This window comes from Myxocyprinus asiaticus, chromosome 44 (assembly GCF_019703515.2).
Source record: "Myxocyprinus asiaticus isolate MX2 ecotype Aquarium Trade chromosome 44, UBuf_Myxa_2, whole genome shotgun sequence".
Taxonomy (NCBI): Eukaryota; Metazoa; Chordata; class Actinopteri; order Cypriniformes; family Catostomidae; genus Myxocyprinus; species Myxocyprinus asiaticus.
Genome location: NC_059387.1, coordinates 29,697,534 through 29,724,068, shown reverse-complemented (window position 1 = coordinate 29,724,068; position 26,535 = coordinate 29,697,534). Strand labels below are relative to the sequence as shown.

The window sequence follows — 26,535 nt, the reverse complement described above, 5'->3', positions numbered from 1 at the left end:
CAAAAGAACTGGTTTATAAGGGTAATTCGTTCAGGAATCGGAATACTCTGGTTGCGCTGTATGTTTTGTGCTGGTGATTTGTAACTGTGTTGCAGTGCCGCTGAATATAGCTCAGGAAACTCTGTCAGAGTATTTTAGTACAGTGTTCTGTTTGCATGGGCAGAAAGTTTCGAAATCACTTGGGTGAACTGTAAAATTGTAAAATATAGTGATGAAGAAAAGGTTTCCTGCCTAAAAGAACAAGAGGCCATAGCATGTGAATGTCTCTAGTTACACACTCTTTAAAATTATCAATATCATTAATCAGAGGTTACTCTCTGCTGTGTCTGTGTCTGTGTGTGTGTGTGTGTGTGTGTGTGTGTGTGAGGGAGGGAGGGAGGGAGAGAGAGAGAGAGAGAGAGAGAGAGAGAGAGAGAGAGAGAGAATTATCCGGTTAATTAGATCCTTGTGCTTATAATCAAGTCATCAAGACTATCATGCTCCTCAAAAATTCATTTCTGAATTCAGCATTTGTAATCAATATGTATATGTGAGCGAACCCCCCCCCCCCCCCCACCTTGTGTGTGAGCGAGTGAAAGAGACACAGAAAAAGACAGAATGTACACAGGCGAACAGACGACTTCTCATAAAACAATCCAGTTTGTTCTGCCTCAGAAAGCCAATGAAGCTAACAGTAAACTCATGTCCAGTCTGAAGATCTGCAGGTCCGTCTCTCTTCTCAGGTCCCTGGATTTATTGTCTGCTGAAAGCAGGGATTCTCAATCTCTCCTCAGCCGGGAGTCTTTTGTCTCATCTCCTCTTATCTCACTCTGAGCCTCTGTACTGAATCGAAAGCTTCATACACTGTCTGAGTGATATTTCTCTCCACACCTCTGAAGAACAACAATGCATGTTGTTCTACCCTCGCTTTATTAAATAGTACTTTATAGAGTTGGAAAAACTCCAGTGTGTGATAAGGAAAAGATCTCGACATTATGTGGCCACTCAAACATCATGAAGTAAACACTGTGTCTGTGAAGATATAGAATACTCTAGAGCATTGCAATATATATATATATATATATATATATATATATATATATATATATATATATTAGAAAGTTCAGGAAACAGCGACTAGAAAAAAAATAGAAACATTTTGGAAAGGTTTTCTTTTTTATTATTATTTTATTTGAAAAGGATACTGCTCAATAAACATTCATGAAATTATATTTTTTTACCATAAGCCAAAAGTACCAGGGCTGTAACCACCATAGTCACTGGGGTATATGTTTTTTTTTTTTTTTTCATTTATTGAACTATTACCCCCAACCATGTGATTACAGACTTAAAGGAATAGTTCACCCAAAAATGAAAATTCTCTCATTATTTACTCATCCTCATGCCATCCCTGATGTGTTTAAATCCATGTCTTCAAAAGTGATATAGGTGTGGGTGAGAAACAGATCAATATTTAAGTCCTTTTTTAATTTAAATGTCCAGTTTCACTTCCACATTCTTCTTGTTTTGTTTTTGCTGATTCTCATACTTCGTGAACATCGCCATCTTCTGGGCAAGGAGAATATATATATATATATATATATATATATATATATATATATATTTACACACACACAAATTTTTTTTTTTTGCAACTCAATATGCTGTATCCTCCTGCTCAGGGGTGGACTGGCCATAGGGAGAACCGGGACTTTTCCTGGTGGGCCGGCTGCAAAACAGGGCCAAACGGGTGTGCGTGCGAGTAAAAACATAGTATATAAACATACTATGGTATATGCTTGAAAAAACTGCCCGCACATGAGGCAAAATCAGAAAAGAACAGGAGAACTAAGAAAACGTCTCCGGTTACACATGTAACCTCGATTCCCTGAGATGAAGGGAATGAGACATTGCTGTAAGCACTATGGGGAATGTCCTTCACACTACCTTGTTGAAACCCTTATACAATCATGCCAATCTTCTGATTGGCAATAGTGTCTGAACCCCGCCCCTTTGAGAAGGAATCGGCCTATATAAGTGAGCACTCAGTCACCATTTCTTCAGAATTTTCTGACTGAGGGACAAGAGTGAGTCACACATATTATGAACCTATTATGAAGTAGTGCAGATTTAAGTCCCAAGTCGGCACCATAGCAAGGTGAGGGGGGTTCAAACGCTTCGCTCCCCTAAGGAACTTTATGACTAGATTATGTTTACCTATCGAAGAGCCAGCCTCCAGGGTGTGGTATGCTGAGATAGTCGCTACATAAACCTTGAGCATTGATGGGGTAATACCAGCGTCCAGCCGCTTTTGGAGAAATGTCAAAATCTCAGTTATGGGGCAATTCACCGTGTCTTTACCATGTGAAGAGCACCAATTTGCAAACACATGCCATATAAGTGCTTTGACGCGTCTCTTGGATGGTGCTTTAGCCTGTAAAATGGTCTTCATCACTGACTGAGCCAATTCTGGCTCGTCCGATGTGCTCCGTTCAGGGGCCACAAATGTAAGTTCCACAGCTCTGGCTGGGGATGCCAAATCATGCCTTGTGCTTGAGAGAGAAGGTATCTCCTCAAGAGTATTTCCCATGGAGGGCTGTCTAGTATTTCTATCATCTCCAGAAACAAGGACTGATTGGGCCATTTTGGCGCAATTAACAGAACTTTTTCCATGTCATCTCGGACTTTGCTTATGACAGAATGAAGGAGGCCCACTGAGGAAACGTATACTTGCGTTTCACTGGCCATTTGCGAGCCAGTGCATCCACGCCCAGCAGGGCTTGGGACATTGAGTACCAAAGGCGACAGTGGGTGTTCTCCTCAGAGGCGAATAGGTCGATGTCCACTTTCCAGAATATTTCCCAAATCCAAATCATTGTCTGAGGATGAAGTCTCCATTACCCTGGTAATGCTCCCTGGCGTGACAACAGATCTGCTCCAAAATTCATACGGCCCAATGAGAGGAGATGTCACCTGCTCCATCGGAGGAGGCGTTGTGTTATGCTAATTAATTGTGGAGATCAGAGTCCACCCTGGCGATTTATGTATGCCACTACTGTTGTGTTGTCCAAACGATTCAGAACGTGGTGATTCACAATGTCGGAATGAAAAGCTCTCAAAGCTAGAAAGACGTGCCATGCCTGTTTCGCACCTGCCCAGGTGCCGAAAGTCGGGCATCCGTCACACACTGTGCCCCAACCTATGTTGGATGCGTCTGTGGTCACCACTTTTCTACTGAAAATTTGACCCAGCATAACACCCTGTTGGTAGAAGGCCGGCGCTGTCCATGGTGCTAGAGCAGCCAGACAGCGGCGAGTCATCACGATGTGCCCGAGCTCCAGGTGCAATGTGGAATGTGTCACTTAAGCCAGTACTGGAGAAGTCTCATGTGTAACAGACCTAATGGTATGATGCCGGATGCTGCCACCATAAAACCCAGCATTCTCTGAAATGACTTCAGTGGCAATATATTCCCCAGTTTGAACTGAGAACAACACCAAAGAATGGTCTGTATGCGTTCGTTCATGAGGTGCGCACACATGCTCACGGAGTCGAGACGCACTCCTAAAAAGGAGATTTGCTGGCTGTGGAAGTGTGCTTTTCTCCCAGTAGACATTCAGACACAGATTTTTCAGATGGCAAAGCAGCAAGTCTCTGTGTTTGCTCAGTAATGCCTCAGATTGGGCTAGTAATAACTAATCGTAATGAAAAACATGCAGACTGTTTATTTTCAATGGGGTGAGTGCCACATTGATACATTTCGTGAACGTGCGGGGAGCCAGACTGAAAGGAAGGACTTTGAACTGATACACAGTTCCCTCAAACACAAATCTCAAAAACTGCCTGTGACATGGTGCAGTTGGTACATGAAAGTACACATCCTTCAGATCTATTGACATAAATCAGTCCCCAGGATGGATGTGCAATAAGATCTATTTCTGAGTTAGCATTTTGAATGGGCGCTTCGCTAGCACGCAGTTCAAGCGTCTCAGATCTAGAATGGACCGAAGCCTGGCGTCTTTCTTCGGAACGAGAAAATAATGGTTGTAAACCCCGCTGTGTGTGTCACAGTCAGGAGCAGTCTCTATCACATTTTTTGCGAGGAGATTGTGAATCTCTACGCGCAACACCGGCGCATCCTGTGGTCGGACCATAGATTGCAAAATGCACTGAGACGGCGGGTGCTTACGCTTGGGCCATGGTTTGCATGGCTTCACAGATGGCTCAGTAGTAGCTTTATGCTGCACTCAGGCAGCGAGAGATGGATTCTTTGCCAGGCGCTGACCGGAAAAGATCGGGAGTGTGCCGGGAAAGGGGAAGTGGTACTTCTCTTTGGCAGAAAATGACCACTTTTGTGTCACGATGAAGCACTGTGAAAAGCCTTCCATTGTGTTGCCAAAGAGACAAGGAGGAGGGCAGCTTTCTCTGCATCAAGCATCTCTGTGAGAGTTAGCCAAATATGCCAGTCCAGAACAAACAGGCTGCTCATCGCTTTACTGATGGCCTGAGCGGTAGTTTTCGTGGCTCGCAGCGCCAAATCTGTAGTGGTGCAGGGCCTTGCTCATCCATTTGATTAAGGAGCTTAGCTTGAAAAACCTGGAGCACCAACATGCTGTGGAGTGCTGAACCAGCTTAGCCCACTGCTGTATAAGTTCTTCCAGCCAGTGCAGGCATCAGTCGACATGGCATAGAGGGGTGGGCGGGGCGGGATTTCCATCCCATGGCAGTATTATGGCAGAGGTGAGCTGCGAATGCCTGTTCCACTGGGGGAAGCTTTGAGTAACTTTTTCCTCAGCATGGCCCACATTAGTGAGGATGGCAGCACCTCCGACCTGAAAGCGCAAAGAGTAAGGCCCACACCAGATCTTTGTGAACTCCGTATGGACTTCAGAGAAGAAATGGAGCACTCCTCCGGACCGCAGTCTGTTGATGGTGGCCGGTTCACAAAAACCATTCTTCCAGGCAAAACATTTCTGGTTCTTCTGGAGGGGACCATTCAAGACCAAGCTCTTCAACTGCTCTCACGAGGACACAAAGAAGCTCTTCGTCCATGCTGTGTGCACGTTCTTCCTCCTCGCTGGGGGAAGGGGTGGCAACATCCTCTGTGGACCATTCGCCTAAAGCTGTGAGTGACACAGCATCATCCCCATCATCAGAGCCACCAGATGTAATGACACTGTGCTAATCACGAGCATATTGCACAGGTGAGGACATTAGATTGGAAGTTCGGGGGGCTCACAGGGCTTGCACCGGCACAAGATCCTCCTCTAATTCTTCCAGCTCAAACTCACTGCCCCGCCGTGCCTCTTGTAGTCCCTTGGGACTTAACACAGAAGAGGCCTGTGGGACAGCACGAGAGGCTGGATCTACCCTCAGAATGAGGTCGATCCTAGAGCGCAAGTCCGGAGGTGCATGCCTTCGCAGTGAGGACAGTCTGTCTCCACGAGAGCTGCTTGTGCAAGGGCACGGCCCTCGTGCTCATCAGGCGGTGGGATGTGCCATTCACATAGGGAACACTTGTGGAACAACATCTTTAAAAAGATGCATATCACACAAGTGGCTCTTCAGTAACTCCAGTTGGAGCACTGTGGGAAGCATGTAGGAGTTTTGCTGAAGCACCACGTTGATCAACGATGAGTGTCTGAAGAAAAGAACCCGTTCACCAAGAGTGTGCTCAACAGCGATGTGGAGAACTCTTCACCAGAAAACACAGGAAAGCAGAAGCGTCTCGGTGCAGGTGCTGAGCACACGCAACGAGTTGTACTGTTTGCGTCTTGCTGAGAAGTTCTGTCCGCTGTAAGTATATATCGACGGCGAAGCAGAAAGGCTGCCAAGATGAAGACGAAGTTCACAGGCTTGAAGGAAGAAAATTCTGAAGAAATGGTGACTGAGCACCTGCTTATATAGGCCGACTGTGTGCCTAAAGGGGCGGGGGTCAGACACCATTGTCAATCAGAAGACTGCCACGATCGTATAAGTGTTTCAACAAGGTCGTGTGAAGGACATTCCCCATAGTGCTTACAGCAATGTCAAGTGAACTGAATAAAAAGGGAACTGCAGTGCACTCACTGTTTAAACAAAGTTGCATATTCTTTTGTTCAACTTCAGTAGAAGTTGGTTTTCAAAATTGTGTGAGTCCAGTCTTGCTCTGTGAGGACTGAAAATAAGTCCAGCCTCTCAGGCAGTTCAGCAGTTAAGGCAGTATTCATCCTCACCTCAGTATTCAACATTTTGCACTTCATAATTGTTTTACTGATTAAATTTCTCCATAATGGGACATATAATTAAAGGATCCCATTATAACAACTTGCCCCATCTAGTGTGACAACATACCCCACTAGGTCAACGTGCGTTTAATTAACTGAATCTTTGTAATGGTCAAAGACCGTAAACTGATGAGAATGTAGACTGCAAGAGAGCTTTGACAAATCGTCATAGTTACTTGTATATCCTCCATTCCCTGATGGAGGGAACGAGGCGTTGTGTCGATGTAGTGACACTAGGGGTCACTCTTGGGAGCCCGAGACACCTCTGGTCTTTGATAAAAGGCCTATGAAAATTGGCGAATGGTATTTACATGCCACTCCCCCGGACATACAGGTATAAACGGAGCTGGTATGCAACCACTCATTCAGGTTTTATGCTGAGGAGCCGAGACAAGGTCCGGCCAATTCAGCGGGTAGTTCAGCATTGTGGCGGGAGGGACACAACGTCTCGTTCCCTCCATCAGGGAACGGAGGTTACACAAGTAACCATGATGTTCCCTATCTGTCACTCACTCGACATTGTGTCGATGTAGTGACACTAGGGGTCCCTATAGGAAATGCCACAACTGGCTGAACTGTGTTACATGAAATGGCGGTGTGTGACAGGCAGACCACTGTGTGCCACATAGCCAGCACACCAGGCCGACACGTAACCTCCCCCAACTTAGTTATGAGTGTCGAACGGCCCTTTGGGGACAAGTCGACTACCCAAAAGATACAGACAGGCTAACCCAGTCGTGGCCTCTTTTCCCCTTCTTTTTTTCCACTCCCTAAAAAAGAAGGGGGATTATCCGACTGGGACCCAAGGTTTAATCGGGGTGTCCCTCCCAAGGGGAGGACACTGCGGAGACCACACCACGCCCAAAGAGAGGGGGGGATATTTAAGTGGAAAATATGTCACATGGTCTTGCCGACCATGTGGAGAGTCTTCAAGGTAGATCCTACCCAACGGGGGAGGAGTTACTACAAACATGGAGACTGGGGCAGAGGGGCTCTGCCCAAGGAAGATGCAGTTTGCCAATAGGGAAACAAATAAGCAGAAGATATACATCACATGGGGTTTGCCTTACAGGGAACAGCCACATGCGGAGCACCTACCCCAGAACAGGACTCTTAGTTAGCACGTGTACTGGGCCGGCAGCGAGTCTCTCCAAAAACTCGACTGCCACAGGGCTCGGAGGAAGTCAACCAGAGGAACAAAGTTTGTAAACACTACTGGGAATTAAGGGCGCACATTTTCAGCTCAAAAGAGGTGGAAGGCGCTATGTGCAAGCGATACACCCGTCCGTTCTCGCAATGAGAACATGGACCATCCACAAACGTTGCCTCCGTGTGGGTCACGCCCAGACATGAAAGACAGCGATCATGACCATCCGAAGTTGAGAGATAACGACCGCAACCAGGAATAACACACAATCGGAAAGGCATCTTTAAAAAGACTCATCTTTAAAAAGACATTCAGTGTGTGCCGCTCTTTTAGAGAAATATACTCTTTTAGAGAAATAAACTCTTTCAGAAAATATACTCTCCGAAGCACCCTGGGGCGTTCTCTGCAGTTCACCAGTGCAGAGGAGGGAGAAGCTGCTGAAATGCACCGTCAGATCCAGCAGAGGTGAATGAACAGTAGTAATTCAGCTCAGTGAGCAAAGAGAAAATCTGAAGGAGTGGTTGCATACCAGCTCCTTTTATACCCGTATGTCCGGGGGAGTGGCATGCAAATACCACTCGCCAATTTTCATTGGCCTTTTATCAAAGACCAGAGGTGTCTTGGGCTCCCAAGAGTGACCCCTAGTGTCACTACATCGACACAACGTCGAGTGAGTGACAGATAGGGAACTGGCATTATGGTTTAGCCTAGTAGCTATTCATTTTATGATTTGATAATTCACACAGATATTAATGTAATTTCTTATACATAGAAACAGGAATAAAAATAGGCCTAATAAACTGTTCTAGGCTCTTTACACATGTCTATCTCTAATTTGCATGGAAAAGAGTAAACTGATGAGCCTACTGCAAGCAAGCAAGCAAGTGCATTCGTTACAGTTTTGTTCCTATAATATTAAAAAATTACTTACCTTAATGTGTTTTTCAAGTTGACAGTGTGGTCTTGAAAGCCGATATCGTATATTTACTAGCAGGCACAGAAGGTTAAACTTCCTCAGATGGCGAATGAAGTACAACCTCTGCTGAGCCTTCTTCACAATGGAGTCTGCGTTGCGGGGGGATTTCTCCAGAAGTCCACTAACATCTCCATTGTTTTGAGCATGTTCAACTCAAGGTTGCTGTGACCGCACCAGACAGCCAGCTGATCAACCTCACGTCTGTATGCAGACTTGTCACTGTCACGGATGAGGCCGATGACCGAGTTGTTGTTTGCAAACTTCAGGAGCTTGACAGTGGGGTCTTTTGCAGTGCAGTCATTTGTGTACAGGAAGAAGAGCAGTGGAGAGAGAACGCATCCCTGAGGAGCACCAGTGCCAGTAGTGCGGGTCCCGGATGTGAGTTTCCCCAGTCTCACTAGCTGCTGCCTATCTGTCAGAAAGCTGGTGATTGGGGCTGTGCGATTAATCGAATTTTCAATTTCAATTTTGATTATGGCCTCTGATGATTATGAAAACAAAATAATAGAGATAAAACTATTATTGTGCCGCATTCCATATTGCAATGTTCTCGTTTTGTCTTTTTAAAAACCGCGTGCCATTTTCCTTTACAGCGGTGTGCTTTCACCCCTCCCTAAAAGGCCAAACTCACTCCCCGCCAGGCTGTGGCATGTTTAGTTCAGCTCGAGCTAAGATGACAGAAAGGGAGCCTTTGGTCGACAAGAAGGGTATACCCATTTCAGCCGTTTGGAAACAATTTGGTTTCAAGGAGTCTGATGTGGAACAAAAAGAAATAACTTTAAGATATGTTGCATGGTGGTGTCTGTAGTGTACCACATGGAAATACGACCAATTTATTTAATCATCTGAAATTCAATCACAAAGTGGTTTATGACCAAACTATAAACGAACAAAAAAACAGAGAAAAGTAAAGCCCTGTCGTCTTCTTACACTGCAACACAGTCATTGATTAAGGGCACTTTTTATAATGCAACCACCTACCCATCACATTCTTCATAGCAAAAGACATGTGTCCAGTTAGCACTGTTAGCAACCAGGGGTTCAAGAAACTGGTAAACACTTTAGACAAGTGTAACGCGATGCCATCGCGACACCATTTCTCCAGAGTTGCACTGCCTGCCCTGTATAATAAATGACGTGAAGAAGTTGCAAATGATGTGTCTACAGCCGAATACTTTGCTACTACAATGGACATATGGTCAAGCCGTACCGTGGAGCCTTACATCAGTCTTACAATTCATTACATCGACGCCGATTTCAATTTGAAGATGAAGTGTCTTCAAACGGCATTTTTTCCTGAAGACCACACGGGGCAAAACATTGGCCATGGACTGAGGGAAGCGATGGCTGCATGGGGCTTAAAGGAGGACTAGCTCATCTGTATCACTACGGACAATGCCTCAAACATAAAGCTGGCGGCTGACGTCAATGGATGGATGAGGCTCCAGTGCTTCGGGCATAGACTTCACTTGGCTATAGGTGAGTAGGATTCCTTCCTCCTGATTGTGCGTAATATGTAATTTTAACCGATTTTGTAATTTTAATTTTAACAACAACAACAACAGTAATAAGAATAATAAGTAACTAACATGGTCAGCTACTCTGTGATGATCTCTCTTCTTTTCTCTCTCTCACACACTAATAATGATAAATATTAATAATAATAATAATATGTAATTAACATATGTCATGAGCTACTCTGTGATGAGCGCTCTCTCTCACTCACACACGCATGCACACATACACACCAAATGCCAAATGATACTTTAATGAAGGTTATGATGATCATCGTGATACTAAATATATATATATATATATATATATATATATATATATATATATATATTTTTTTTTTTTTTTGTAGTAATCTTAGAGAATGCAATGAAGGATCCCAGGATTGACCATGCGATGGGGATCTGCAAGAAGCTGGTCAGCAGCTTTTCCTATGGTTGGAAAAAAGAGGGAGCTCGCAGAGGCACAGAAGAAGCTGAATCTGCCTGAACACTCACTAAAGACAGAATGTCCAACCAGATGGGGATCTAGGCAGGCCATGATCGACAGGGTCCTCGAGCAGCAGAAGGCCATTGCCCAGGTCTTTTCAAATGACCAAAAAGTCAGACATCTCATCCCCTCGTGGCAGGACATTGTTGTACTGGAGGCCATCAAGAAATTGCTCAGTCCTCTGGTTGAATTCACAGATGCACTTTCTGGGGAGAAATATGTAAGTGTGTCTTTTGTTAAACCAACCGTCCACTTCTTCAACAACTCAATTTTGGAAGTGCAGGAGGATGACACAGACCTCACCAAAAACATCAAAAAGAAGATAGAGGACTATCTCATTGACAAATACAATGACACAGCAACACAAGAGCTGCTTGACATGGCCTCTGCCCTGGACTTGAGGTTCAAGCTACAATACATCAGTGAAGACAATCGAGGGTCCATCAAAGCCAGACTGACAACTGAGATGAAGATGGTGATGACTGTCATTGTAGTAATAATAATAATAATAATAAATAAAAAAGAGATATATGACAGTAAATAAAATTAAGTGAATTAATGTGTTGTCAAATTGTTATAATGTAATTCTAGGTATGAATGTTAATAACCATAATCATTTAGCCAGATTAAACATGTCATTCCTATTTTCTTTATAATATATGTCCACTCCAAGGAGAAGGCCCCTCTTGAGACAGCAGTGATGCTTGCTGATGACATGGAGGATGCTGCTGGACCAAAGAAGAACAAGAAGGGCCTGGGCAGTTTCTTCAGGTCACTGTAAGCAAAGCTGCAGGACCCGCTCTGCAACAGGATCAGGCCATAGCTCTTGAGCTACAGTCCTACCTCCAGGCAGGGACACTGGATGCTGAGAAGGACCCACTGGACCGGTGGAGGGAATTCAAGGCACTTTACCCACGGCCCTCCAACTTGGCAAGAAATTACCTGTGCATCCCAGCCACAAGTTCCTCTTCAGAGAGGGTCTTTAGCACAGGTGAATATATTGACACCTGCCTGCACTCATCTCTGAAACCAGACCATGTAAACAGGCTGTTGTTTCTGGCTAAAACCTTTAAGAGATTACTTTGAGCAGTCCTACCAACATTTGCCATGTTGGCCTAAATCATCCTTTAATTTTCTTGGACTGAGTTACTGATTGGAATATGTTGAATATAGTTTACCAAAATGTTGAATATATAGGAGTTTTCAGTAGGTTGTGGCAGTGCACTACAACATATTTAACATAATTCATTTTAGGCTAGTTTATTTTTTATTTATCATTTTTATACATTGAATAAATGTTTAGTAGTTTTCAGTTGGTTGTGGAAGTGCACATTTGTATTTATTATTTTTACATGATTTAAGTGTGTGTGTGTGTGTGTGTGTGTGTGTGTGTATATATATATATAATTTATTTAATTTTGTTTTACATATTTTTGTTGTTGTTGTTGAATTATATTCAAGGAAATCCACTGTTAATGATACATTTATTTTTTTTTAAAGTTCAATAAATTCATGATGTTTCCAAAGTCAATGAGTAATCGTGTTAAATAATCGTCTCAATATTGAACAAAACAATTGTGATTATGATTTTTGCCATAATTGAGCAGCCTTACTGGTGATCCATCGACAGATTGGGGTGGGCACAGAGAGCTGGGTCAGTTTGATTGAGGGAAGATCAGGCATGATGGTATTGAAGGCTGAACTGAAGTCCACAAATAGTATCCTTGCATAAGTCCCAGGTCTGTCAAGGTGTTGTAGGATATAATGCAGTCCCAGATTGACAGCATCATCCACAGACCTGTTTGCTCGGTAAGCAAACTGAAGGGGGTCCAGCAGGGGTCCAGTGAATTCCTTCAGATAGGCCAATACCAGTCTCTCAAATGACTTCATGACCACAGATGTGTGAGTGACAGGTCTGTAGTCATTAAGTCTTGTTATTTTGGGTTTTTTGGGGACCGGAATGATGGTGGAGAATTTGAAGCAGCAGGGAACTTCACACTGCTCCAGTGATCTATTGAAGATCTGTGTGAAGATGGGGGCCAGTTGGTCAGCGCAGACTTTCAGACAGGCAGGTGAAACACCATCTGTGTCTGAAGCTTTTCTAGTCTTTTGTTTCTGAAAGACCCGGCACACATCCTCCTCACAGATCATAAGTGCAGATTAAGTAGCAGGAGGGGGGAGGAGGGGTGTTACAGGAGGTGTTGGTGTGTGTGTGAAGTGAAGATCAGAGCGGGGGAGGGGTGCGAGACTGGGCTTTTCAAACCCGCAGTAAAACACATTCAGTTCATCAGCCATTAGTTGACACTCTACAGTGCGAGGGGGAGGTGTCTTGTACTTGGTGATGCTTTTTAGGCCTTTCCTGAGGGCAGGATTGTTGGCTGAAAACTGTTTTGTTTTTTTTTAGCTTTTCAGAGTAGCTTCTTTTAGCCACTCTGATTACCTTAGTAAGTGTGTTCCTGGCCTGGTTGTACAACGTTTTATCCCCACTTCTGTAAGCATCCTCTTTGGCATGTCGAAGCTATCAGAGTGTTCCTGTAAACCATGGCTTATTGTTATTGAATTATAAAAATGTCCTAATAGGGATGCACATATCCTCACAGAAACTGATATATGATGCCACAGTATCTGTGAGCTCATCCAGGACTGTGGCTGCAGCCTCAAAAACACTCCAATTAGTGCAGTCAAAGCAGGCTTGTAGTTCCAGCTCTGCTTCATTGGTCCATCTCTTTACAGTCCTTACTATAGGCTTAGCTGATTTTAGTTTCTGTTTGTGGGTCAGGAGAAGATGAACCAGACAGTGATCAGAGTCCTAAAGCTGCACGTGGGACAGAGCGATATGCATCCTTTACAGTGGTGTATAAGTGATATTTTGATTAAACACTATTTATTAATTTATTTGCTTCAAAGTAGCAAGGAATGGTACATTTTTAAAAAATGTAGTGGAGTAAAAATTAAGATATAATGCTTTTGAATGTAGTGAAGGAAAAGTTTCCTAAAATAAAAATACTCTGTTAAAGTACATACTTTAAAAAATACTTTATTACTGTCCACCACTGGTTTTGTGTCACGTTCAGATTCATATCAGTTGCCAGCTCAGGGCGGTATTTTGCTACTGTTGTGTTTGACAACCATGAGAAGATGCACTGCTGTTCTACTGTTCGGTGACTGTCTCAACACTATCTTTGGAGGGTTGTGTTTTGGAAAGATGGGGCAAGTCTAAGGCTATGCTCACACAAGCAGAAAGAAATCAGATTTTTTGGCCAATCTGACTCAGATTCGTTTAGGTTTTTGCAGGGCTACAGACTAAAAAAATTACTTAGGAGTCAGTGGCTCCTAAACTGAAATATTAAGGAGCCAAATGACTGTTTTTAGTCACCAAATCACAGAATTGATCGATTTAGATAGAAAGCAGAAAGAAAGACAACTGATAACCCATTAATCTGAGGTTTAATAACAGTATATATAGTTGAGAAGATACATTTTCATTCCCTTTTGTCTCATAAATGTTCACACCCCTTTCATAATTTATACAAAATTAACAGATAAAATATTTTTTTTTATTTAGTACTGCTCTTTAGAATCTACATTACAGATATTTACATAAAGTATATTATGCATATAGTAGTGTGGTGTCTTCTTGAGCATCAATTAATTTTTGCACCTTGTGTAATAGTTGTGTACAAGTCCCTCAATTGTCCTTAGTGTCAAAAGCTTGATTTCATACAGTATATACTGTATATACAGATGCCTTAGCCTTTCTTTGCTGTTACCGGATGGCCCAGACACAGAGTCTTCAAGAGTGCAAATTGAAAGAAATCCCAGATGCAGTTTATTGTGCTACTCCAATACCAATCAATAATTACAAGAAGAAGAAAAGTGGTACACAATATGGGACTTTTAATTATAAAGAAGCCTGAAATACACATGGGACTCTTATTTTGAAATGTCTGCACTCCCCATTGTGAGCTCACTGATGGCTGATTTGCTGAGAAAGTAAAACTGATTCAAACTGCTAACCTGAGCTCCTGAGTTGAAACCCTCAGTTCTTTCTGGGTGATTCATGAAAAAGACCCGAGTCATTTGTTCTCTCGCGCTGGGTTTGTTTTTGCGTGTGGTGCAGCGAGCTCATCACAACAGAATGGGTGAAATGCGGCGCGAGACACACTGGTGCGCACTCTATGTATTCAATAACTACAAGATGATATCTGATGAAACCGCACATGAACGCACACAACCCGAATGTCGCCAGTGGCGACTAGATTTTAAATTATTGTCGAAATCGATTATTTTTGGTCACATTTGCTAAAAAACAGTTGAATAGGTGTCCCATATGGGATAAAATACGGGGCGTCTGGCAAAAACAGGACAGTTGTAAACCATTGCAGCAATAAACATTGCATGCCACCTCTCCTGTTTTTTAAGTCGTATTCTGCGAAGAATGTGTTAAAATTTGGATACTGCCCTCATGAAAATCATCTATCGATAAACACTCATGCATGGTGAACATATGTAAGTTTGATTCTAATGTGGACATGCTAGCAAAAGCGACTGCAGTCTGAACAGAAAAAAATCTGATCTGTCCACATATAACGTCATGGTTACTGGTGTAACCTCCGTTCCCTGATGGAGGGAATGAGACGTTGTGTCGATGTAGTGTCACTAGGGGTCACTCTTGGGAGCCCGAGACACCTCTGGTCTTTGATAAAAGGCCAATGAAAATTGGCAAGTGATATTTGCATGCCACTCCCCCGGACATACGAGTATAAAAGGAGCTGGTATGCAACCACTCATTCAGGTTTTATGCTGAGGAGCCGATATAAGGTCCAGCCATTTCAGCGGGTAGTTCAGCGTTGTGGCAGGAGGGACACAATGTCTCGTTCCCTCCATCAGGGAACGGAGGTTACACCAGTAACCATGACGTTCCCTATCTGTCACTCATTCGACGTTGTGTCGATGTAGTGACACTAGGGGTCCCTATATGAAAAGCCACAACTGGCTGAACTGTGTTACGTGAACTGGTGGTGTGTGGTGGGCAGACTGCTGTGTGCCTCATAGCCAGCACACCAGGTCGACACGTAACCTCCCCCAAAATAGTTATGAGTGTCGAACGGCCCTTTTTGGGGACAAGTCAACTACCCAAAGATAGAGACAGGCTTAACCCAGTCGTGGCCTCTTTTCCCTTTCTCTTTTTCCACTCCCTAGAAAAGAAGGGGGATTATCCGACTGGGCCGCCAGGTCTAGTTGGGGGGTGTCCCTCCCAAGGGGAAGACACCGTGGAGACCACACCTCGCCCAAAGAGAGGGGGGGATATTTAAGTGGAAGAATACATCACACGGTCTTTCCAACCATGTGGAGAGCCTTCAAGGTAGATCCTGCCCAATGGGGGAGGAGTTACTGCAAACATGGAGACTGGGGCAGAGGGGCTCTGCCCAAGGAAGACGCAGTCAGCAGGGAAATGAACTAGCAGAAGATATACATCGCATGGGGTTAGCCTTACAGGGAACCGCCACATGCGGAACACCTACCCCAGAACAGTGCTTAGTTAGCGCGTGTACTGGGCCGGCAGCGAGTCTCTCCGAAGACTCGACTGCCACAGGGCTCGGAGGAAGTCAACCAGGGAACAAAGTTTGTGAACACTACTGGGAATTAATGGCGCACGTCTTTAGCTCCAAGGGAGGTGGAAGGCGCTATGTGCAAGGGATACACCCGGCCAGATATCCCAGGCTTATCCGCTTGTGTTGCGTGCCATTACCTGGGACGAAACCGGTTCAACCCGGAGGATGTAGAATCTTGCACAGGTGTTGGGTGTTGCCCAGCCTGCTGTTCTGCAAATGTCTGTTAGAGAGGCACCCCTGGCCAGGGCTCAGGGAGCCGCTACACCCCTGGTAGAATGGGCTGGTAGCCCTACCGGGGGCGGCATGTCCTAGGCAACATATGCCAAAGTTATGGCATCAATGAGCCAGTGGGCGATCCTCTGCTTAGAGACAGTGCTTCCTTTCCGCTGTGCACCAAAGCAGACAAAGAGCTGCTCAGAGATTCTAAAGCTCTGCGTGCAATCCAAATAGATGCGTAAAGCGCGCACCGGACACAGCGACAACAGGGCTGGGTCTGCCTCCTCCTGGGGCAGCGCTTGCAGGTTCACCACCTGGTCCCTAAAGGGGTGGTGGGAACCTTGGGCACATAGCCCGGTCAGGGTCTCGGGATCACGTGAGAGTAACTTGGACCGAACTCCAGGCATGTTTCGCTGACAGAGAACGCTTGCAGGTCACCTACCCTCTTAATGGAAGTAAGCGCAGTCAGGAGGGCAGTCTTCAAGGAGAGTGCCTTAAGCTCGGCTGACTGCAAAGGCTCAAAGGGGGCTCTCTGTAGACCTGAATTACTACAGAGGTCCAATGAGTGAAAGAGGCGTGGTCTGGAGGGATTCAGCCTCCTGGCGCCTCTTAGGAACCTGACGATCAGGTCGTGCTTCCCTAAGGACTTACCGTCGACTGCGTTGTGGTGTGCTGCTATGGCGGCAATGTACACCTTCAAGGTGGAAGGGGACAGCCTCCCTTCCAACCTCTCCTGCAGGAAGGAAAGCACTGATCTGACTGCGCATCTCTGGGGGCTTCCCGTCGGGAAGAACACCACTTAGCGAACAGACGCCACTTAAAGGCATACAGGCGCCTCGTAGAGGGGGCCCTAGCCTGAGTGATTGTCTCTACCACCGCGTCTCATCCAGGGGCCAGACATGGAGATTCCAGAGGTCTGGGCGTGGGTGCCAGATGGTGCCCCGTTCCTGAGAAAGAAGGATCTTCCTCAGGGGAATTCGCCATGGGGAGCTGTCTCGAGGAGCGTGAGGTCCGAGCACCATGTCTGGGCGGGCCAGTAGGGTGCTACCAGGACGACCTGCTCCTCGTCCTCCCTGACCTTGCACAGGGTCTGTGCAAGCAGGCTCACTGGGGGAAATGCATATTTGCGCATGCCAGGGGGCCAGCTGTGTGCCAGCGCGTCTATGCTGAGGGGGGCCTCGGTCAGGGTGTACCAGAGCGGGCAGTGGGGAGGATTCTTGGGAGGCGACCAGGTGCATCTGTGCCTGTCGAATCGACTCCAAATCAGCTGGACCACCTGAGGGTGGAGTCTCCACTCTCCCCTGTCGTGACAGTGAGTCCGCTGTAGTGTTGAGGTTGCCCGGGAAATGAGTGGCTTGCAGCGACTTGAAGTGCTGCTGACTCCAGTGGAGGAGATGGTGGGCGAGTTGTGACATACAATGAAAGCGCAAACCACCTTGGCGGTTGACATATGCTACCATTGTCGTCTTGTCTGTCTGAACTAACACGTGCTTGCCCTGGATCAACGGCCGAAACCTCTGCAGGGCGAGCAGAATTGCCAACAACTCGAGGCAGTTGATGTGCCAATGCAGTCGCGGACCCGTCCAGAGGCCGGTGGCTGCGTGCCCATTGCAAACAGCGCCCCAGCCCGTTTTGGAGGCGTTTGTCATGACTACGACGCGCCTGGGGACCAGTTCTAGAGGAATACCTGCCCGTAGAAGTGAGAGGACAGTCCAAGGGCTGAAAAGACAGTGACAGACCGGCGTGATGACCACCTTCAAACAGGCCAGCACAGACTGGGCGCGATTGTTCGTAAGGTGCGCCGTCAAGGAGACTGAGTCCAACTCCAAACCGAGACAAGAGATGCTCTGAGCCGGGAGAAGCTTGCTCTTTTCCTAGTTGACCCGAAGCCCTAGTCGGCTGAGGTGTGAGAGCACCAGGTCCCTATGTGCGCACAACATGTCTCGAGAATGAGCTAGGATTAGCCAGTCATCGAGATAGTTGAGAACGCGAATGCCCACCTCGCTTAACAGGGCAAGGGCAGCCTCTGCGACCTTTGTAAAGATGCGAGGAGACAGGGACAGGCCGAAAGGGAGGACTTTGTACTGATACGCCTGACTCTCGGACGCAAACCGCAGGAAGGGTCTGTGTCGAGGAAGGATCGAGACGTGGAAGTACGCATCCTTCAGGTCTACCACCGTGAACCAATCTTGAGGCCGGACACTCACCAGAATGCATTTTTGCGTCAGCATCTTGAAGGGGAGTCTGTGTAAAGCCTAGTTCAGAACGCACAGGTCCAAGATTGTCCTCAACCCACCGCCTTTTTTTGGTAAAATGAAGTAGGGGCTGAAAAACCCTTCTTCATCTCGGCTGGAGGGACAGGTTCTATCGCACCCTTCCGTAGGAGGACAGCGATCTCCGCGCAAGGTAGCAGCGTTTTCATCTTTCACCAAGGTGAAGTGGACACCGCTGAACCTGGGTGGATGCCTGGCGAAGTAAATCGCGCAGCCGATTCAGACGGTCCAGACCAGCCCTAGTGATGGATTGGAAAGCGCAAGCCATGCGTCCAAGTTCCGCGCAAGGGGGACCAAAGGGACAACGTCTTCGGACGTACCGGCAGGTGGGGCCTCGTGGTGGGGCGGAGCTGAGTCTAAGGACATCGAAGCACTTACCTGGCTCCTTGTGACCACCCCCGGAACAGCCTGGGACGGGGGAGGAAGAGGCCTGTCCTCGTGACCCGTGGAGACTGTCACATCAGGGGCAGATTTGTGCCACAGCTGGGCGCTCAGGGGCGGGAGACCACCGCTGGAGCCTCAAACCTGTCAAATAGAGTGGTGGACGGTGGTCATGATGACGGCCATGCACACCGGATACGTGACCCAGGGAACAAGGAAACCGCTCTTGCTGAGCTCTTGAGTACTGCAGCCACTTGGGCATGCAGCGCAATTAAATGCAAAAGGATAACAAAAAGATGGAGATCTGCTTACCAGCTCTAGAGCAGCAGGTTTCGTTGTCCCTGGGTCACCCGTCTCAAGGGTGCTTTGAAGCCTTTCACGGGTTCTGGGCGGCCGCGAGACGGGTGGCATCTGCTTCCTGCGGTGGGCTCCACGCTGGGGCCGGGCCGAAGGGGTGGGCTGTGGCGGAGCCGGTGCAGTCACCACAGGGGGACGCACTTGGTGATGAGTAGACGGGGTGCGGGATCTTGAACCATGCCAGGGCAGGATATGCAAGCTAGCATCCATCTACTGCTCTACCATCGATAACTGCTGGGCAAAGTCCTTGATGGTGTCGCCGAATAGGCCCGCCTGGGAAATGGGGGCAGCAAGGAATCGTGTCTTGTCGGCCTCACCCATCTCGACCAGGTTGAGCCAAAGGTGGCGCTCCTGGACCACTAGTGTGGCCATCGTCCGCCCGAGAGACCGCACCATGACCTCCGTCGCTCAGAGAGCGAGGTTGGTCGCCGAGCGCAGTTCCTGCATCAATCCCGGGGCGGAACTACCCTCGTGCAGTTCCTTTAGCGTCTTGGCGGACTTGCAGGAGAGCCATGGCATGCAGGGCGGAGGCGGCTTATCCAGTGGCACCATAGGCCTTGGCCGTCAGAGACGACATAAACCTACAGGCCTTGGACGGGGGCTTTGGACACCCATGCCAGGTGGCGGCGCTCTGCGGGCATAGGTGCACTGCGAGCGCCTTTATCCACCGGGGGGTTGTCGAATAGCCCTTGGCCGCCCCACCATCGAGGGTAATGAGGGCGGGGAAGCTGAAAAGATCGTAAAAAGTGCCTCCCGTGACCTTGTCAGCTCTTCATGCACTTCCGGGAAGAAAGGCGGGGCGTGGCTTTGAGTGGCGCCGTGAGCCCAGCAACCAGTCACTGAGCTGTGAAGGTTCAGGGAAGAGCAGTGAGTTCCACACTAGCCGACGCTCGCAGCTACCCGGAAAAGCATGTCGTCATCTCCGCGTCAGCCTGTGACTGGGCAATCAACCCCGAAGGGAGGAGCCCAGCTGAGGCTTCTGACTGGACGAGCCCGCTCTCCGATGCTGCGCTCGTGAGCTCATCACTTTCGCGGGCTCCGAATAAGAGGTCGAACTCGCCGTGAGATGAGCTGGTGGACTCATCCGGAAGCCCGATCGGGGCAGACGAGCGTGCTGGGGAATGTGAGGTCCACGGGGGGATTCCCGGCAGAGGCGCCCCCATTGGGGTCCCCAAATCGCCCCCAGTGCTAGCCGCACTGGCCTCATACCCGTGGGTAAAAGGACCGAGGCGGGAGCCACGACCGCAACATTGCCATGGACATATTCTCGCAATGAGAACATGACCATCTCCGAACGCTGTCTCCGCGTGAGCAGTGCCCAGACACGAAAGACAGTGATCGTGACCGTCAGAAGGTGAGAGATAACGAGCGCAACCAGGAATAACACACAATCGGAAAAGCATCTTTAAAAAGACGCGTCTTTAAAAAGACGTTCTGTGTGTGCCACTCTTTTAGAGAAATATACTCTTTTATTTCTGCCGAAGCGCCCAGGGGCATTCTCTGCAGTGCACCAGTGCAGAAGGGGGAGAAGCCGCTGAAATGCGCCGTCAGATCCAGCAGAGGTGAATGAAATGTAGTATTCAGCTCAGTGAGCATGACCGTTCGGCTCCGAAGAGAAAATCTGAATGAGTGGTTACATACCAGCTCCTTTTATACCCGTATGTCCATGCAAATATCACTCGCCAATTTTCATTGGCCTTTTATCAAAGACCAGAGATGTCTCGGGCTCCCAAGAGTGACCCCTAGTGTCACTACATCGACACAACTTTGAGTGAGTGACAGATAGGGAACCAGCAGTTTGAACAGTCTAAAAAATAGGATTTGAGAAAAAAAATCTGATTTTTCCTACAGTGTGAACAAATCCCAATTCAGTGGCTCAGTCTTGTGGAAGTTCCAGAATGGCTAAAATCGCTTACAGCATCTTTAATTAAGGGGGTCTATGTGGCATGTATGTCATTGTCCAAGTCTTCTGAAGGTTTATGAAAACGTCAATATTTTTCTGTGAAAATCTTGACGTTGCCCATTAATGAGCTCGTTCACAGTGGCTTGGGTGTTCATGCGAGAACTCTAAACTAAACTCTTAACTCTAAACAAGGCAAGTTCCTCTGTGAAATTCTTTCTTGATGCTTTAGGGTGCTTTCTTAAGCTTTTAAATGAGTCTGCCATATCATCTGCCACTGTATCTTGTTGTTTAAACATCGGCCCTTAACACTTACTTAGTTTGCTAATTTTAAACCATGACTTGCACTGCACACACACACACAAAAAAAATATTGCCATTTATATTCATGCTGTTTTCCAGAGGGGAACTGGCCCCCACAGTGAGCTTGGTTTCTCCCAAGGTTATTTTTCTCCATTAACCAACATCTTATGGAGTTTGTGTTCCTTGCCAAAGTCGCCTTTGGCTTGCTCACTGGGGTTCTAAATACAATTACTGTATTATTTACTTATTTACTTATTTTTAAACACAATTTACAATCATATTTTTATCAAACTGCACAATGATGACTTTAAAGATATTACACTTCCATTTTCTGTTAAAGCATGATTTTCTGCTGCTGCTTTGAAACAATGTGTTGTGAAAAGCACTATACAAATAAAAATGGCTTGAAAAAAATTACTTGTATTGAGAAGTTGGGACCAGGATTTTTGTTACATTTTTTACATTTGTTCAGCATAACAAAAATGTGGAACAAAATGAAGACAGCTGGTGAACTGTTCCTTTAAGTTTATCATCATCATCAAAAGTATCAGTAGTATATGTAATGGGAAACTAATGGCACTGTTTCCTGAGAATGACCCAGATTATCCAATTGTCATGATTTTCAAAAAAATCACAAAATCGTGTTGAAGTGTTTTGAACCCAAATGCAATCAAATACCATAAAAAGGAAAACCTTTCCACACTTATCTGCTCTCAAATACTTAAACCCCTCCCCTCTCTCAACCAGCTGTCTTCTAAAACAAGTTTCACTACACCTGTCTTCACTTCCTTGTTGTTTTTACCTTATTTTTTATGCATATTATCTGTGACCTAAGAAAAAGTTTAAACCCTGCAGTCAGGGTGCAGATGAGCAGTCCACCCTAGAGAGACAGAGAGGCAAGTGTACATCCTACAAGGCATCTGGTAAGTATACTGAAAGATCAAGACATCTGCTTAACCTCAATCAGTCAATTGATCATTTATAGTGCTTATATTATGTTTGTATCTGTTTCAGGTTGATTCCTTTCAATGATCTGGAGACGTATGATATCATTACTCCTTTAACTCTGATCATGGGGGCTTCACAGGATAAGATGCACTGCACCAGGTACCTGAATGGAAAAGGCCCTCCACCACTGGCCGAGACGTGTGAGTTTCCCAGCTCTTTCTGTTGGTCAAGCCATAGACAATTATTACATACAGTGGTCCCTAAAAGTATTTGGACACTCTTAAAAATGCATGTGTAATGTTATTGCATTTCCTTACAAACCATCAAATCAAGAGGCATTTATTTAAAGAAAGACAGCACAAGCTCACTTTTCAAGAAAAACATTTCACAAAAAGCAGTTTGTTAGGTTTCAATTATAAATCGATAGATATCTGCTCAAAATTAAGACAGTATTTGGACTGTACTTGGTTAAAAGCAACAACAAAAATGGTTCAAAAAGTGAAGTTAGTTCTGATAAATGGTCTATCAGCATAATTTGTTTTGAAGATCCCACTTGGTTTAATATTTTGTTATCTAATAAGTCCAAATACTTTTTGGGGCTACATGCCAAAATTCATGTTATATTTTATGACAGCTGAAGCAGAAGCTAATGGAACAAACAACCACAAAAACGATGCTCTGATAAAACAGGGAAATCAGCCAGAAGGAGGGCAAATGATTTTGAATATTGAAAGATGGAGCTTGGAAGGATACCCTGACTGTGACACCATTCAAATCATCTTTCATTTTGATGACGGCATCCAGTCGGTGAGCTCTTCACATTCTTAGTTTTACTGTATCTGTCTCAACAGTGTTTTAGTAGCAAATTGTCATGACACACCCAAGCAGCATTTTCAGTTTCAGTCAGAGTACTCTAAAACATCTCAGCTATCTCATTCTCTGCTCTGTGGAATCTTGTCCGGCCTGTTTCTCATACACTTGCAAATGCCGACACTGATGGATGTGTGCTGATAACTGCTGAAATCCCCTGTTATAGACACTAATGGCTCAGGTGTTTAAAACATATTGTGCTTGACTTTCATACAGAGTCCATTATGAATGTGCGAGACTAGTCGACTAAACGGTTCTGATGCTGCTAATCGACACTGGAATTACTAGTTGGTTAATATGTCCCCCCATTAAACTGTTCAACAAGTTTGGCTTTATATTTTTACAGAGGCTGTGCTTAAATTACTGTCATATTAATGTTACATATTTTAAACAGAATTAATAATACAAATATTATTTAAAAAAGAGGATATATGAAGCAGAGACAAAGTTTAATTTCACCTCATAAAATATGCATTCTCGTTGACTATTTTGCATCATTTGCAACTAAAAATATGACTCGCTTTTGCCACCACTCTGTTAACATTTTACCCAGACACTGGAGTTTCAAGTGCCCATACGTTCAACAATGCTTCCAGCTTTGGCCACCGGGGGCAGTGGTTCAAATTTCGGTAAGCACAGACCAATTTCAGCAGCAAAACATTCGACCTTTTGTTGCTGTATTCACTTTCAGTGCTTCTCAATCAGTCGGCCACCATGTCATCGAGCACCGTCGAAGGCTGTCTGAATTGTGCTCTTGGAAGGCAGCCTCATTTCACAGCCTTTGTTCACCTATATTTTGGAGGATGTATCAAGTGCATCCTTTGTGGCCTTCAATCACCCACAATCCCTTGCACATGTCCCAATTTATATAAAACATTTTTTTTTTTTTTGCGGAAAACGGAAATTGCACAAATGTGCACTGTTCTGGTTTCTTCCTCCATATCTACAAAGAACTCATTCAAGAGCTGAATGCTGAGCAGGAGCCTAGCCTACAGCCTCAGAAGGACTGGTCTAGGACTGCGTTCCACTTCACTTTTAACCTCCACTCGCTAACTCCCCTAAGCACTTCCCCTCGGGGGAATGACGTACATCAGAGTCCATGAGACAGAGCGAAGTTAGTGAGGGAATGGCATAAAAGATGAAGTGGAACGCAGCCTTGGAAGGACACAGCCTAACTAAGCTGCAGCTTTCCTATTGAGAAGCACCATGTGTGATCAGTCTGCTCAGTCACCATTCACTTTCATTGGATGGAAAAAAACATTCTATGAAATGTTACAAATATAAAAAACAAAGTCATAAATTTTTGATAACAGAGACAGTGTGAACAATGTAAATGATGACAGAATTGTTATTTTTGGGTGAACAATCCCTTTGAAATGCATTACAATTGCGACCCATCAAAAAGCTAAATTATTGACATGACATAGGCTGAATAGGAAAATTGTAATTAAGCGTGATTTGAGTATGATTCTCACCCTGTAGGATATGCATCCACACCCAGGGCACAGCTACAAGGGAATGGAGACTATGGCATACCTGCCTCAGAACAGTATGGGGACGAAGATTCTCCGGCAACTGGAGGTGGCCTTCCAATACAAGCTGCTATTCACTGTGGTAGCCAGTAGCAGCGGAGAATACTGTGTGACACCTGCAGACATTCCCCTCAAGCCACTGGACGGTGAGGGATCTGGGAGGTACATAATACTTTTAATTATATAAAGAAATCATCTCAGATAATAAATGCCCCTACAACATGCACTACAGCTACAACAATTATTATTATTATTTATTTTATTTTTTTAAATGTTGAAGGTAAATAATGTCCCAGTTGTGGACTATTACATGGATATTTATTATGGATATAAATCATATGGTTAGCATTTTCTCTCCCACCCACTTAGCTTTGGTTATCCGGATCCAAACTACCTGAAAACAGTGAGGAAGAGTCTTAAGGTAAAGGGGATCAAATGAGAGACTACTATGACTACTACTGTGGATTACTAACTTCATCATGACCCTGTGAGACCAGGATAAGGAGGTCCATGGCACAGTCAAATGGAGTTTGACATTTACACCCAAATCTACATGATCAAGATTGATCAATTAACAGGATGTAACTGGACAAATAAAGTCCACTGTCTATAATGTCAGAAACTGTGGAGTTGCAACTAAGGTGCACCCTGTATCCTGAATCCTAACACTCATTTGTTAGATAATGTGTATTTTCTATTAAACAGACCATAGTCTACTCACAGGAAGTAAGACAGTATTACATACATTGTGAGCCATTGTATATATGTTAGTGTGTGTGTGTGTGTGTGTTTCTAATGTGTTTTAAAATAAATGTAAAAACTTTTTTTTTTCCTCTTTGTGGAGGTTTATGAATTTACATACATTGACATACACAATCTAACATACACAATTGTGCTTAATAATCTGACAACATGTAAGGTCATGCAAATGCCTTAAATTGGTTTTCTTTTTCTGGGAAAGGTCATTAACGTTGTGAGCAAAAAACGATCGACACTAATGGACTTTTGCCCATTATCACGATTTCACATTGCATGTAAACACCTTTATCGACATTCTTAACGGTTTATCCAGTGTTGAGCATGCAATGTGGTATGCATGACTGTTTACGATTTGATGTCAAAAGCAGAGAATAACTCGATTTCAAATCTCATGTAAACACGGTTTCCTTGAGTCATCAGATTTTTTAAATAAACTGATTTTTGATAGTTATCAGCATGTTGGTATGTATGTAAGAAGAGAAACATTGATGAAAATTGTATGTAATTGACATGAAATGTTATATGAATACTTCATAGTGCTTTTTGTCATTTTGGGAGCAACAGCCCTTGTTCCCATTCACTTACATTTTTTGGAAAATTAGTAGCCTGGACATTCTGCATAATAGCTCCTTTTGTGTTCCATGGATAAAAGAAAATCATATGGGTATAGAACAAAAAAGCATGGGTAAATGATGACAGAAGTTTTATTTTTCCTTGAACTATTCCTTTAATTTGCCACTATTTTGTGATTTAGCATAGACAAAGATGTTAAGAAATTCTATACTAAAGTAGGAATTTAAAATTAAATGTGGCTAGTATCATATAATCCTTTCTCCACCTGCTCAGTGTTCATGCCCTGCCAGGTGAAGTCAACATCCTCTGTAATATTTCCTCCCGGCCTGAAATGTGTCTGCAAATTGCAGAGCGTGAACTTTCCCAGGCTGGCGGTGCCCCTCTGTTCTCCTCAAACTGAATTACACACCAGGCTTCATACACACAATAAAGAGTAATC

At 45.1% G+C, this 26,535-nt stretch overlaps 1 protein-coding gene across 2 annotated transcripts; it reads left to right on the top strand.

Annotated features, from left to right (window-relative positions):
- The first annotated feature begins 22,221 nt into the window (after positions 1-22,221).
- Positions 22,222-25,935, top strand: LOC127434418 (E3 ubiquitin-protein ligase DTX3L-like). Of its 2 annotated transcripts, XM_051687152.1 has the most exons (5): positions 22,222-22,337; positions 22,429-22,562; positions 22,997-23,169; positions 24,715-24,926; positions 25,134-25,935. In XM_051687152.1, exons 2-5 carry the CDS (start codon positions 22,487-22,489, stop codon positions 25,201-25,203), a joined length of 531 nt encoding a protein of 176 aa, XP_051543112.1. In that variant the 5' UTR covers positions 22,222-22,337; positions 22,429-22,486; the 3' UTR covers positions 25,204-25,935. The 2 variants fall into 2 exon arrangements, with proteins under 2 accessions (XP_051543112.1, XP_051543113.1); XM_051687153.1 differs by lacking the exon at positions 22,222-22,337 and having other exon boundaries at positions 22,433-22,562; positions 23,053-23,169.
- Positions 25,936-26,535: the final 600 nt, after the last annotated feature.

Bases quoted from the DNA above. Each gene is read 5' to 3' on its own strand.
- LOC127434418 (XM_051687152.1), top strand. From the start codon at position 22,487: ATGGGGGCTTCACAGGATAAGATGCACTGCACCAGGTACCTGAATGGA. The intron at 22,563-22,996 runs GTGAGTTTCCCA...ATTTTATGACAG, and splicing joins TCCACCACTGGCCGAGACGT to CTGAAGCAGAAGCTAATGGA. The intron at 23,170-24,714 runs GTGAGCTCTTCA...CTCACCCTGTAG, and splicing joins TTGATGACGGCATCCAGTCG to GATATGCATCCACACCCAGG.